This window comes from Psittacula echo (genome assembly GCF_963264785.1).
Source record: "Psittacula echo genome assembly, chromosome: 18".
In the NCBI taxonomy this organism is placed as follows: Eukaryota; Metazoa; Chordata; class Aves; order Psittaciformes; family Psittacidae; genus Psittacula; species Psittacula echo.
In genome coordinates, this window is record NC_137754.1 from 4,938,947 (window position 1) to 4,952,350 (window position 13,404).

At 58.7% G+C, this 13,404-nt stretch overlaps 1 protein-coding gene across 1 annotated transcript; it reads right to left on the reverse strand.

The window, feature by feature from the left end:
- Window positions 1-4,322: 4,322 nt before the first annotated feature.
- Window positions 4,323-12,533, reverse strand: ABCG4 (ATP binding cassette subfamily G member 4; the record flags this gene model as incomplete). The annotated part of the gene is made up of 15 exons (XM_080631620.1): window positions 12,485-12,533; window positions 10,812-11,044; window positions 8,575-8,692; window positions 8,359-8,491; window positions 8,073-8,123; window positions 7,753-7,898; window positions 7,326-7,449; window positions 6,966-7,080; window positions 6,580-6,719; window positions 6,259-6,357; window positions 5,896-6,064; window positions 5,252-5,352; window positions 4,899-5,057; window positions 4,630-4,748; window positions 4,323-4,548 (listed from the first exon to the last, which is right to left on the reverse strand). Exons 2-15 carry the CDS (start codon window positions 11,038-11,040, stop codon window positions 4,323-4,325), a joined length of 1,929 nt encoding a protein of 642 aa, XP_080487746.1. The 5' UTR covers window positions 11,041-11,044; window positions 12,485-12,533.
- Between the last annotated feature and the right edge of the window lie 871 nt (window positions 12,534-13,404).

The window sequence follows — 13,404 nt, forward strand, 5'->3', positions numbered from 1 at the left end:
GCCCTGCCAGCAGCCCAATGCTTCCCATAGAGCCCAAGAGCTCACCTCCACCCTGCCTGGTTCCTGCCAGGCTGCAGCTATAGGCAGCAGTGCTCTGGTCCTGCTTCGCAGCCTCCTCCCAGCAAGGCAGAAGAACCCAAGCAGATGCCTCACGGGACTGCCACAGCAGAGCTACAGCTGTGAGCAGGATCCTTTGTGTGTTATTTGCATCATGTTTTGGCAAACAGTGCCAGGAAAAAAGCAGCTCACTCCCGGTCGATGTGGAAACATGGATTTCAACACCTCTGCATGGTCCACGCCTGTTCTGTATCACATGTATACCGCACGTTACAACCTCCTCTGCACACGTGGAAGCAGCAAAGGCTGGAAAACCTCAGGGTCCCGTGTGGCAGGAATGCACTTGGAGATTCCAGGTAGCCACAGGCTGCTGGTGGCAGCAGGGACAAGACAAATGGTGTGTCCACACACAGGGGGAAGGAAACTCTGGTTTATTGCCTGATTTGGGAGAGGGGTGAATCCCTGGGAGAAGCCCCATCCCCTCCTTGTTCTATCCCAGTCTTCCCTCCAGCAAACCCTAGTACCAGCCAGGTGATGATGCATTTGCTCTTCCTGTGTGTGTGACAAAGGTGGCCTGGACATGCATGGTGGTGAAAGGCCACAGCCCTGCTTGCCTGCCTGCAATCACAGCACACATGAGGGAGAGGCAGTACCTGATAGAACCATGCCTGTGGGCTGAAGGAGCCAGCCTAAGGGGCTGAGGCAGTTTTGGGTGGGTTAAGGTTCAACCAGTGCTCCCAAGAGGGCACCTGAACCCCATCTTCATCTATTCAAAGTGCATTGCAAGGGAAGGCAAGGGGCAGGGAGGAAGAGGAGGTGTTGGGGAAGAAGCCTGCTCTCCTCCATCACACTCCTCATGATTATCCAGACGCGTTCCCTGGTGGGATTTCCGCAGCCAGATGCACCCACAGCCCTGCTCCCCGAAAGTGCATCCTCGCTGCTGCGTGCCAGGCCCAGCACATGGGTGCTCCCCACCCTGGCAGGACAACACAAGACTCAGTCTGGGCACCCCTGGCTCCACACCACAAAATGACCAGTGTTATTGCCAAGGGGTCCCCTTTGCATTTCTCTGTGCCTCCCATCATCTGTGGGATTGCCCTCACTGAGAGGGAAGGGGCAATGGATGGCCTTGTTCAGGACACCTTTGCTCAGTTCACTCCTCCTGCACCATCTGCCCTTGGGCACCACCAAGGCTGCCTTTGCCTGGGGCAGGATCTGCCAGACCCAGTCCCTCTCTGCCACTGTGTGCGCAGATCCCTCACTCATTGCAGCCCCTTGGTACCAACACATTCACTTGCCAGCCCTACTGGGAGTGCCGGTGCCCTTCTCTAAGGCGGCTCAGACTTCCTGCTGCCATGGCCCTGGGGATGAGCACCCTTGCTCAGCTTGGGGACACATCCATCCTCCATCTCCAGACTTGCCCTGGTCCTCTGCCCTGCAGTGGCCCCATACCTAGTCAGCAACCCGTGCACTCACCAGCACAGGAGGCCTGGGCTGTGCTGAACTGTCCTGGAGATCCTGGTGATGCTGCCAACTGCCCCATCCTGGACAGGTTGGTCTGAGCAGCCACCTGCAGAGGTACCTGCTCTGGCAGTCTTCCTCTGGCCATGCCAAGTTCGGGCAGCCTGTCCCATAGGGCTTCTCTGCAAGCAATGCAGGCTGGCCAGCAGAGGCTTCTGCTGCAGCATTCCTGTGCCTTGGGGGACATGGGCAGTGGCAATCACAGGTGCTTTCTGGTGGCCCCCTCTGTTCCGCACATGGGCCATCACTAACCCATTTCATCCTGGTCCTTGTGGGAGCAGTGGTGGCGCTGGCTGTGCTGGCACAGGGGTGTCCCAGCAGGACTCAGTGTTGGGAATGGCAATGCCTCCAGGGTGCAGGAAGCTGTGCAAAACATCGTTGACACCTCCTACCACCTTGGTAACCACCAGGGAAAACCCTCAGCTCAGCAGTGCACACTCTGCACAGGGCAAGGCTGAACTAGCCACAGCCCAAGAGCACGACACAAGTGAGGCATCAGTCCCGTCAGCCCCAAGGACAGTGAGATGGAGCAGGGTTACAGCCCACAGCTCCCCCTGGCTCCCTGCCCATCCATCCACCTCACCACAGAACACACACAGGGACCATTCCCCACTCGACCCTGTGGCTGCAGCTGGCAGCATCATGCCAAGGAGACTGCAGCCCCCAAGCTGGCACGACTCCATTGCAGGGCATGGCACAGAGCTGGCGGTGAAGGAAGATCCAAGAGTGGAGGGGAATCCTGTAAGGGACAGCAGAAAGTCAGACAAAAGCCCCTGGGGGAAACCCCAAGGCTCCGCATGAAAAGGGCATCAGGGCATGTCCTGCTTCTGAACCCTCTGTGCAGGAGAGCCCCATGGATACAAGCTCCTCACAGCAATACTGTCCAGGCAGGGGAAACACAACCTTGCCGAGTGCCCAGCATCATCTGCCGTGTGTCTGCCATCCACCTGCAGGCCAGCCAGCCCCTGCTGTGTGGAGCAGTCCCAACATGAGACAGTTAAAGCAAAGCACAGTCTCAATGATTTTGCTGAAATCTGGCGTTTGCCCTGCAATTCCCTGCTGCTCAGAGAGTGCCAGCAGCGTCACCTCAGAGACTAACACTGGAATCAGGGCCCAGCATGCCAGGATGGGGCAGAGCTGCTTTCCCCATGTCCATGCTCCCATGTGCATGGGTGACCAGTGCAGCCTTGTGACACCAGTGCCAGTGACACCAGTTCCAGAACACCCACAGCGACAGGCCGGTGCTATGCAGCTAAGCAGCGTGCTGTGTTCCTGGCACAGCAGCATGTGCTGATGCCCCACCAGCTCTGGTCTCAGCTCCGTTCCTTTGGAGAGCCAGCGAGGTGCCAAAACGCCTTCCGTCCGCAAGGAGTGTGGAGAAGCAGGTGACTTTGGAGGAGCCACCAGAGACACTTGCCAAAAGGGACCTTTTCTTGATACAGTCACAAAGTGCAAAGCCCTTCCCAGCGTTAGGGCCACCCAATGCAAACTGCTGCTGGGAGATCTCACCTGCTTTCCAGTTCTGGCACTGTGGGACCCCCTCCTGCACAGTGTTACTGTGGGAGGTTTGCACTGTGATGAGGCTGGGTGTCCCTGGGGAGGGATGGCATCCCCTCCTTGCACAGCCGGCATTGCTCATCCTCCTTGGTCTGCTGAGACAGTCACAGTTGTGCCGGGGGAAGAGGGGTGAGGAATGAGATGGTCCAAGGGAAGGGTTCAGGGCCAGCTCTTCATCAGTAGAGGCTCTGGTGATGGCATGGCTGAGCCCAGCCCTGCTTTTCAGCCATCTTGCACTAGCAGGGCATGGGAACTTCAGTCTTCACTGCTTCATGCAAGCACTTGGAGGGACCAGTCACTTCTCTCCATGTTCACTGATCCTATCCTTTTGGCTGAGACCCCAAAGACAACAGGGAATGAACACGAGACACCCAAAGGTATGAGAATACTGTTCCATTCCCAGACCCTGCCATATCCCCAGGTTTGAAGATCCTATCCCCGAGGATAGCATCCAAGCAGAAGTCTGAGCAGAGCCTCAGGTCCTTCCTTTGCCTTCCATGCAGAATGGGAAGCAGTTGGTTTATGGAAAAAAAAAAAAATAAAAGGAAAGAAAACAAAAAAGAAAAAACCCCAAAACATAACAAATAAACAAAAACCCAGGGAGGATTTATGCAGAAAGAAAAAGAGGATGCAGTAATTTCTGTGGCTATGGTGACAGGGAGCACTCAAGCCTTGTGCAATTTGGCCTATTGCATCTTTGGGCTCTTCTTAGCATTGACACACATGCTGCTGCCTAGGGCAAGCAACAGGGCTGTGGGCTGCACCGTGGATCCATGCTGTGGGTGTCTCCTCCTGTCTTCAGCCCCAGGACATCACTCTCCTCTTGGCCTTGCTCAGCAGACAGCCACCTCCATGGGACCATCCCCAGAGTCCCAGTGTGTTTGGTGGAGAAGGGCAGTGCCGGGCAGGGGTGACAAGAGGGGACCCAAGCTCCGTGGGGTTGGGCAGTCTTGGGGGACAGAGTGGCATGTGCCAGGGCTGTACAAAACGTTTGCAATGAAGAGTGCATGGAAAGGTTAAAACAGTTCCGAGATGTCTCAAAACCCTTCTCGACTGAGCCAGGCCTGGCTGGCACCTACCAATGCCTCCGCTGTGGTCCGTGACCTGCTAGGAGTGCTGTGTCCACCTGCAGAAGGTCTCTTAGAGCAGGCCAGGCCTGGGAACGGCACTGGGGCCCCATGGCCCCTTTATCTCTCTGATTTGACTTTGTACCTGAGGACCAGGTAAGCCAGGAGCCGCAGGATGATGAAGAAGATGCCCAGGATGAGGAAGTCCAGGTAGAGCTTGGCCTCTTCCACATCCAGCTCCTGCAGGATCTTGATGGGTTTTTGGAAAGGACAGAAGTCCTCAAGGCATTCCAGGTCCTCACGCTCCATGGCATAGATGGTGAGAATGACGCCCTCAAAGCCGTACCTAAGGCAGCGCACACCATGAGCATCCCAGGCACCCCCATTCTCTCCCCAGCCTACGGGAGCCCAGAGCATGGAGTCTTACCTGACGTAGGAGACATAGGAGCTCCACTGCAGGTAGGTGGGGATGGTCTTGAAGCTGACAAAGAAGCCAGAGAAGAGCAGGACAGGGATGGCAGTGACAGGTCCCACAAAGGTAGCCACCTGAGGAGCAGAGACCATTAAGTGTCATGTCCCTGTCCACAGGCACTAATGCCTGTGGGTAACACTTCTCTCCATCCCTCCTTGTCATGGGACCCCTGCAGCTTCCCTCCCATCTCCACATAAATAGGCAAAGCCAGGGCCCCATCTGACCTGCAGAGAAGTAGAAGCAGCTCCGATGAGAAGCCCAAGGGACTGGGCCACCAGGGCTGTGGCGGTGGCCAGGGCAGAGAAGAGGAGGAAGCGTGTGGCTTCGGGGGGCTGGCCCGTCATCCAGTACACGATGCTGCAGTATGCAATGGGGCAGATGATCTGGAGAGGGACAAGCAAAGAGAGCACTGTGCTGGACCCATGGACATCTTCACCCCACAGACCCTTTCTGGGTGATGGAGGGATGCAGGGACCCCTCAAAGGCCAGCCCAGGCAATTATGCAGCCAGGCAATTGGCTGTGCCAAGGCAGGCACATCAGCACTGGGGTCACACTTTAGCCCAGCTGAAAGCTCACCTGGAAGGGCACATCTGCCATGGTCTTTGCCAGGTAATAGGCTTTCAAGCTGTACCAGTAGTTCAAGTGCTCTCTCAGGAATACAGTCATCTCCTGGGGGACTGCATAGAAAGAGTTAGCAGTCAGCAATGCCCTGGCCTGGGCTGCTCCAGCCCCTCCTTCACTTGCCCTGGTGCAGGCAGAGGTGATGCTGTCCCAGCACAGAGCACCAGGCAGCCTCCTGCCTGCACCATTAGTGTGTGATCAAGTCTTCACCAGGGAGAAAAGTCAGTGACCAACATGGGAACTTTCTGAGCAGAAAAGTCAGCTTAGATGGGGCTTTTTAGGCAAACCTTTTGAGGAAGTGGAAGAGGGGTGAAGCAGCTGAAAATGCAGCTCTACAGACATTTTCTCAGAAGAAAAACCCAAAGCATTAAAAATTCCAGCATTCTGCTTCAAGCCAGCAAGTGCCTTACAGCCAAGCATTAAATAAAGAGCAAAACTGCAATACACTCAAATAGCAGTTGAATGTTTTCCCTCTCGTCCCTTATTTCCCCGGTTCATCTGGCTCCACCACACACCACCCAGCAGACACACTGCTGGAGCACCCCCTCTGACACTGGGCTGGGAGTAGGGAATAGGTGTTGGGGGAAGGAATTCCTTACAGGTGAGGATGGTGGGCATCAGTGCGGCAAACATGAGGAAGAGCATGGAGAAGAAGAGGAAGCCGGTGTTGTTGAAGACTTTGCCCGCGTCGTTGCCAATGTGCAGGTAGAGCAGCCCGATGAGCACCCCAATGCAGATGTGGGACATGAACCGCAGGTGGGTCAGCACCTGCAGGCACAGAGGGAACGGGCTCAGTGAGGCAGTGCTGCATCCCATGAGCATCCCAGCGGATCAGGGGACAGCCTGCCTGCTCCTCAAGGGTGAGCCCCACTCCAGCCCCCATTCAACTCCTGTTTCTGCCTGTCCACAGCAACTGAGAGGCCCCATCCGCTCAGCTCTGGCCCATCCTCCCCTGTCCTCACCGTGTCCCTTAGGATGCAGATAAAGGTTCTCTTGAAGAGGATGCAGAACTGAGTTGAAGTGCTGGTGGCAAACGTGTGGCTCTCGATGTGGTCCACGTCCTGCAAGGCAACGGGCAAGTCAGGGACATGGGTCAAGTTCACAACATGTGCTCCCTGTGAGAGAACAGGTACAGCAGCAAGCACATTGCTGTTGCCCAAGCCAAATGGAAGCTGGTTGAACATCTCTGCACCGTGGGCAGAGGAGACTGAGTGTCGCTGGGTGGGCACCCTGTTACTTGCTGCTCCCTATCATCAGAGGAGGGTCCTCTCATCCCTACTCACCGTCACACAGTGTGCTTGGCATGATGGATCTGCTCTGTCGGGGCTGCTCTTCTTCTCAGCCATGGTGCACATGCCATTCTGGACAGCTCGGAACAGGACAGGGTTGAGGTCCCCATATTCTCCTGAGGCCACCTCAATAACTGTGGAGGGGGACAGGATCCATGAGAGGTGCTGAGCCAGCCTTGCCACCACTATCCCCATGGGGCAGGGGTTGGGGGCCCAGCACAAATCCCATCCTGGGATGCTGCACCACAGAGCAGCACTGCCCAGCCAGTGCACAAAGGGAAGGGTGCAGGCAGCCCTGCTCCCTGGGGCTTGGGCACTGGATTTGGACCTTGCCACCCTCTTTTCCCCACCACGGCCCCAGTTGCGGCAGGGGCACTCACTGAAGTCAGCAGGATTGTGGTATGTGGGGCAGTGAAGGCCAAGACCCTTCAGGTAGGGGATGAGGTTGGTCACAATGCCTTTGAAGATGCACTGGCCCTGGCTCAGGATGTAGAGCTGGAAGAAAAAGCCAGGATATGGGAAGTGCAGAGCAAACAGGGGCACTGTTGCCTGCTCCTACCCACCTCCCTGCCCCAGGTGACACAGAGCAACTTTGCCAGACCTTGGCCAGCAAGGCTGTGTGCCATACAAGTCCCAGGTCAAACGCCTGCAGCCCATCCCTCCCACGGCCTCTCTGCTGGGCCTGGAGCCAGAGGGACCCTGCACCCCTGAAGAATCTTGTGTCCAAGCCCAGCCCAAACCTTGTCGAACATCTCAAAGAGCTTGGCGCTGGGCTGGTGGATGGTGCAGATGATGGTGCGCCCACCCTGAGCCAGGGACCGCATCAGGGAAACCACCTGGAAGCAGGAGGCACTGTCCAGACCGCTGTGGCCAAGCAGGATAGGGTGGAGGAGAAAGAGACAGCAGAGAGAGAGAAGAGTTGAGAGAGGGAGAAGTACATCCTAAGGATGCCCTTGCTTGTGGGCATCCTCTTTTCAGATTGATAGAAAAAGCATCCCTTTGCAGCCATAGCTCTGCCATGCCTGAGCCCTCTTGGGGCTCGGGTGGGCACATTCACATCCCACCCTCAGGTCCTGCAGCCTTTCTGTGCTGGGAGTGTGGCCCCCCCCGCGCCCCCCAGCAGGGGAAGCCCAGCTCGGGCAGGCACAGTGCTGGGCAGCCCCTCACCTCGTGGGCTCATCGAAGAACATGACCGGAGGGTTGTTCACCAGCTCCAGGGCGATGGCCAGGCGCTTGCGCTGCCCCCCCGACAGCGAGATGGTGCGGGTGTAGGAGCACTCCAGCAGCCCCAGAGCTGTCAGGATCTCATTCACCTGCGAGACATCCTCATTCACCATGGGCTCCCATGGACCCTCACCCCATCCCTGCCACCTCCCTTCAGACTCCACTGTTAGGAGCCACTCAGCATCCCCTGCTCCCCTCGGCATCCTCCCTGTCCATCTTGGGGGGAGATGAGGGCGCCTGGACGTACCTTCCTCTGCACTTACCAGCTCCTTCTTCACCTCCTGCTTCTCACTCAGCTTCAGGTTAGCAGAGACCTGCAGGGAGAGGATGGGCAGGGAGACACGACTGTCACACGTAGGGAACGGAACCGGCTGCACCATGGCCCAAGGGCTGGGAGCAGTGGCTCAGGATGAAGGGAGCAACAACAGCAGGATTTTGTCCCCACGTCCCAGAGCCCTTGGAAATGTCTGATGTCAGCGTGGGCTCAGTGCCTGAGGACACAGGGTGCCCACAGAGCCCAGCAGGCTGCCTGGCTCCCGCGTCGCTCACCATCATAGCCTCCAGAACGGTGAGGTGTGGCAGGAGCATGTCATCCTGCATGATGTAGCAGGACATCTTGCGGAAGGTGCGCAGGTCCCGGGGCCGGCCATTCACCAGGATCTGGCCCTTCATCCCCGTCTCCCTGCAGGAAAGAGGAGTTGGGGGAGTGCAGCACAGGGCCCCCAGCCCTGCACTCCCAGACCCACTGGCTTCCCCCAGCCTCACCTGTACCCAGCCAGGATGTTCATGAGCGTGGACTTCCCAGCACCCGAGGGACCCATGATCCCAATGAGCTCCCGCTGGCAGAACTTCCCTGACAGGCATTTGAGCAGTGTCTTATACCCTGCATGGAGAGAGCAGCATGGGTTTGGCTTTCCAAACTGTGTCCATCACCATCCCCAGAGCTACAGCCACAGCAGCTGTCATGTCCAGCATGATCCTTGACCCCGGTCCTCAGCTGATTTCCAGCACCAAAGGGGCACATGCCCTGGATCCCAGCAAAGGCGAGGGAAATCCCTGGGTCAGGGCACGTAGATGCTGAGGAAGATTACCAGGGTATGACATCGGTCCTGGGCATGTTTTCAGATCCTTGTCCATAGGGATAGCAAAGATGGGCAATGAGAAACAGGGCAGCATGGGGCAGGCGAGTCCCCAAGCCTGCTGGATGCCTGGCTGTTGCCTTCATTGGCATTCATGCTGAGGCTCCCAGCAGCAGCCACTGCTAATCAGACCTGGAATTATCTCTGCTTTAAATGCAGCTGATTAGCATTTTCTGGCAGAAGGAACATGATGTGTTGGGAGCAGGGAACAGGCATAGCCTCAGGCTCTCAGGAGCTGCCCCTAAACCACAGCCCTGGCAGGAGAGCAATGGTATTGCAGGGTGCTAGGACCATGCTGAACCATGGACCCGGTCTGAGCATCTCCCTGCTCAAAATACACCCCCCTCCTGCATCCCGTGGTGGCAGCTGGTGTCAGGCGAGGGCAACACATCCATCCCCAGCCCACCGCCTGGGGCAAGCCCATACAGGTACAGGTCATAGTCCTAGCACCACACTAGGGGGGTAGCCCTAGTCCATCCCCAGGACAGGGCGGTCCAGCACCATAAACTCCCGGTTCCTTCTCTGCACCCCTTGGAGTCAGAGGGGCAGCAAGGGTGAGGAGAGGAGGGCAAGGGGCTGCACATGACCACAGCAGAGCAAGCACGGCCGGCAGCACCCCCCCCCCCCCATCGCATCCCGGCACCACGCACACAGCTCCGGCACCGCGCATGCTGCTCACGTCGGCGCCACTGCAGCTTGCGCAGCGGTTACTTGCGTTCATTGACTGCCAGTAACCTCCTGCTTCAGCAGAGCGGGAGCCTGCATGGATTCTGGGGGCTGTGGACAAAGGCACCGGGAGCTCCCCCCCGCCAGCTCCTCCACCTGGCCTCGGGGAAGAGTCCCTCTCGTTGCCATCCCCAGCACCCATTGGGATGCTCCTCTCTGGTCCAGCTGCCTGAGCCTTTCCCCCTCCGTCCCTGCAGGGCACTGGCTCACTGGCAAGCAGCCGGTCCCGAGGACTCGTGGGTTCTACAGCACACTCTGCCCTAGGGAACCCAAGTTATGCCGTGGCTCCCCTTGGGATGTTTCCTCAGCATCCCAAATAGGCAAACCTCATGCTGAGGTTATTCAGAATGCCCCCACTGTCTTTCAGTGCCTCAGTTTCCCCAGCTGCAGAACCTAGGGAACAGAACAGAGGCTGAAGCCTCAACCCAGTGCTCCTGGCTGGCAGAGCACTCTGCTAAGCAGCCCCGTGCCCTCGGTCTGCTCATCCCAGACCCCAGCTCATCTCTGCCTGCCTTCAGCTTCTGCAGATCAGCTCCCCCTCCATCTCATGGGGCTGCCTGATTGGCATCCCATTAACTGAGAAAGCTAATTAAAGCAGACTACCACCCACCAGCTGCCATCTGCCTCCCCTCTCCCCTCCCTGAGCTCTCGGCCAGAGCTGTACACAGGAAAGAGGACCATGGTCTCAGCTGCACAGGGAGGAAATCCCCTGCAAACCACACAGATTCTCCTTGCCAAGCTCTAAGCTGTGGCACCCTTTGGGGTCTCCTGCTATTGGCACGTCACACACAGCCATCATATCCCAAGCAACAGCACTGGGGAAACTCATCCATCCTGGCTGCCCCTAAGCCTGAAAATCTGCCCCATCTCCCCCTGGGAGATGCAGCCCTGGGCAGAGGATTCCCTGGTGAGAGACCTCTTTCGGATGCAATCTGCTTTCCCTGGGCATTGCACAGCAGAGGTGCACAGCAACTGCTGTGGGACACGAGCCTGCCCTCCACCCATGGATGCCCAGCAAGGACAGCCAGCCACAGTGCCATGTCTAGCACTCAGACAGAGCCCAGGGCCAGACACCCAGCCAGGGGTGCGGTAACCCTGCAGTCCCTCCCCTGTCCTTCCACAGCCGGCAGCTCCTACCTCTCTTCCTCCACCAGGAGCCTTCCCGCACAGAGTAGGACAGGTCAATGAATTCGATGTTGACAGCTGAGCGCTTCGGGAGGTGAGAAAACCTCTGGGCCTCTGTGATGTGGTTCTCAACCTTCTTCAAGTGGGTGGTGAGGAGTGGGGCATCGGCAGGGCTGGCGTGGCACACCGTGTCCTCCAAGGCAATGGAGACACACGCGGGATCCATACCCTTCTCTGCCATCCTGCTGTTGGAGATGCACAGGGACTGACTCACTGTGAGTCCCTAAACCAGCCTACAACAAGTCCTTCCACATCCCTTCCCGCTGGCCCCCTCTGCCCTGTGATACACTGCCCAGCTCTAGCATGGCTCCCACAGCTAGACAGAAGGATGGACGTGGCCAGAGAGCTGAGCTGGTGCCTAGGGGCTTACAGCGAGGTGATCAGTCAATAATTCATGCACATCCTGTGGCTGGTCCAGCTCTGGCAGCAGAGCTAGCAGGCTGTTCAGCCCCACTGCTGCTGGGCTAGCTGCCCCATTCCTCTCCACCATGGTGGGCACAGGATAGGAGGTGGGATAACTGATGTTCTGCCCTCAACAGGAGATGCTCAGTGATGCCTTGATGTCCCTAAGGGCTCCCCAGGAGCTGCCCATGCCTGGCCCATCCAGGACTCAGGGGACACGGGTATGGGGTCCCAAGCAAGCAGGCTTTTCCAGCCAGCTTCTCAGACAAAGCACGGCACGCCTCACCCAGGTTCCTGAGGCAGGGCAAACCTGCCTTGATTAGACACTCAGTTGATGCCAGGATCCCCACGGGCTTCCTTGGACAGCCTTAATAGACCAGGGAGGGGACTCTACTAGTGCTGGTCCTTCTCTGCTTCCCTTGGCTCATTTCACCTTCCACCCTTACCAACACAGCCTCAGAGACCAGGCCAGTACTCAATTGGGGCCATTGCATGATGCTAATACACGCACCTGCCCAAACGTTCTCTTGCTGGGCAATGTTATCTGCCTGCAGTCCTCCCCACAGCCGGCTGCAGCACAGCCAAGCTCCTCACACCTCTGCTTGGTTTGCGGATTCTGCGGTGCTGGGGGGGATATTAAGCCAAGCAGAGTGTGGAACCCTCTAACCTCAGGTCCCACTGCAGCACCAAAGACTGGCAGGAGGCTGGATGCCCACAGCACTGGGAAAAGGAGCCTGAGCAGGCTGGGCCCGGCACCCATGTCGCCTCCAGGCTGGGGTCCTATCGCTTCGCTAACCTACATTGTGCTGAGAGCAGTCTGCAGGCAGCTCCCCGCTATAGCTGCAATGCATACACACAATTCCCTGGAAGGAGCTGCGCCGAGATCTTCCCAACCCTCTCCCCGCTGCAGATAGATCCCTTTCAGGGCTGGAAGGAAGCCCGCCCCAGCCCCGGGGAAGAAGAGGTGGGAGCGAGGGTCCCAGCGCTCAGCACCCGCTTGGCACCGCCGTGTCACGGAGCCCCAGGGTGCTGGCCAGCAGCAACGGGGGGCTCGGAGCGGGAGAACGACACCGCAGGCACAAAGCGCCCTCGGGCTCACCTTGACTCCTTCGGCCGGGCGCGCAAGGAGCGCTAAATCCCGCAAGCCGCTCTCCGCGGCTTAGCCCATCCCCAGCACAGGATGTTCTGCCTTGCCCCCGGCTCCCCGGGCAGCGGAGGCTCACCTGCAGGCTGCGGGCGCGGGGCTCCTCTCCGCGGGGTCCGGCCGTGCCTCCCTCCGCCGCAGCGCCCTCCGCCTCTCACTTCTCCGCAGACAAAGGGGCGATGCCCGCGGCGGGGGCTGGGAGCGGCTCGGCGGCGGCTCCGCCAGTGCTCAGCGCCCGGAGCCGGGCTGGGCGCTGTCCCCGCGGGTCTCCAGCCGGGGTCTCCTCCCCATCCCTCCGCAGGGCTGGGCTGGGCGGCGGCCGGGCGGGCAGGAAGGGATGGAGGGAAGGAAGGGGTCCCTCCGGCCCCCGCCCAGCAGTCGCTATCAGCACCCCCGGGCGCGGCTGCTCGGCGATGCTCCTCTCCTCCAGCTTTGTCGCTGCCGCTGCCTGTCGGGGTGGCAGGATGGGCTGCCCGGGCAGGCAGCACTGCCAGGCAGCGAAAATCCTCTTAAAGGGACCGGCCCTATTTCCTCTCCCTGCAAGCTACCAGGCCCTGAGCATCCCTAGCGCACAAGCTTGGGGTTCACCAGCTCTGTCTCCGCAGGCTCCCAGCACCGCTCCCCGCTGCCTGCTCCCGTTCACGTACGGGACAGAGCCCACCGCAGCTCCCTCCATTGCCTCCTCAGCCCAAAATCCCGTGAGACAAACACCCCCCAAGTCCGGTCCTGCCCAGGAGACTTCTGACACCACTTAGCCGCTGTAGATCCACCCCAAGAGGGGCACAAGCTGGGTGAAATCGGGGCTGCAGCACAGAGCGCTGCCTGGGAAGCTCACACCAGGCATCAAGAGCCAGGGCTGGTAGCGATATAGCTGGCTAAACAGAGCCCTGATAGAGGAATGCCCCTGCTCAGGGCTTTACCCCCATCACACACTCCCTTCTGCATCTCTTCAACCAGGACCTGCCATCCCCGCCCCCGGCAGCACCACGCCTGGCTCCA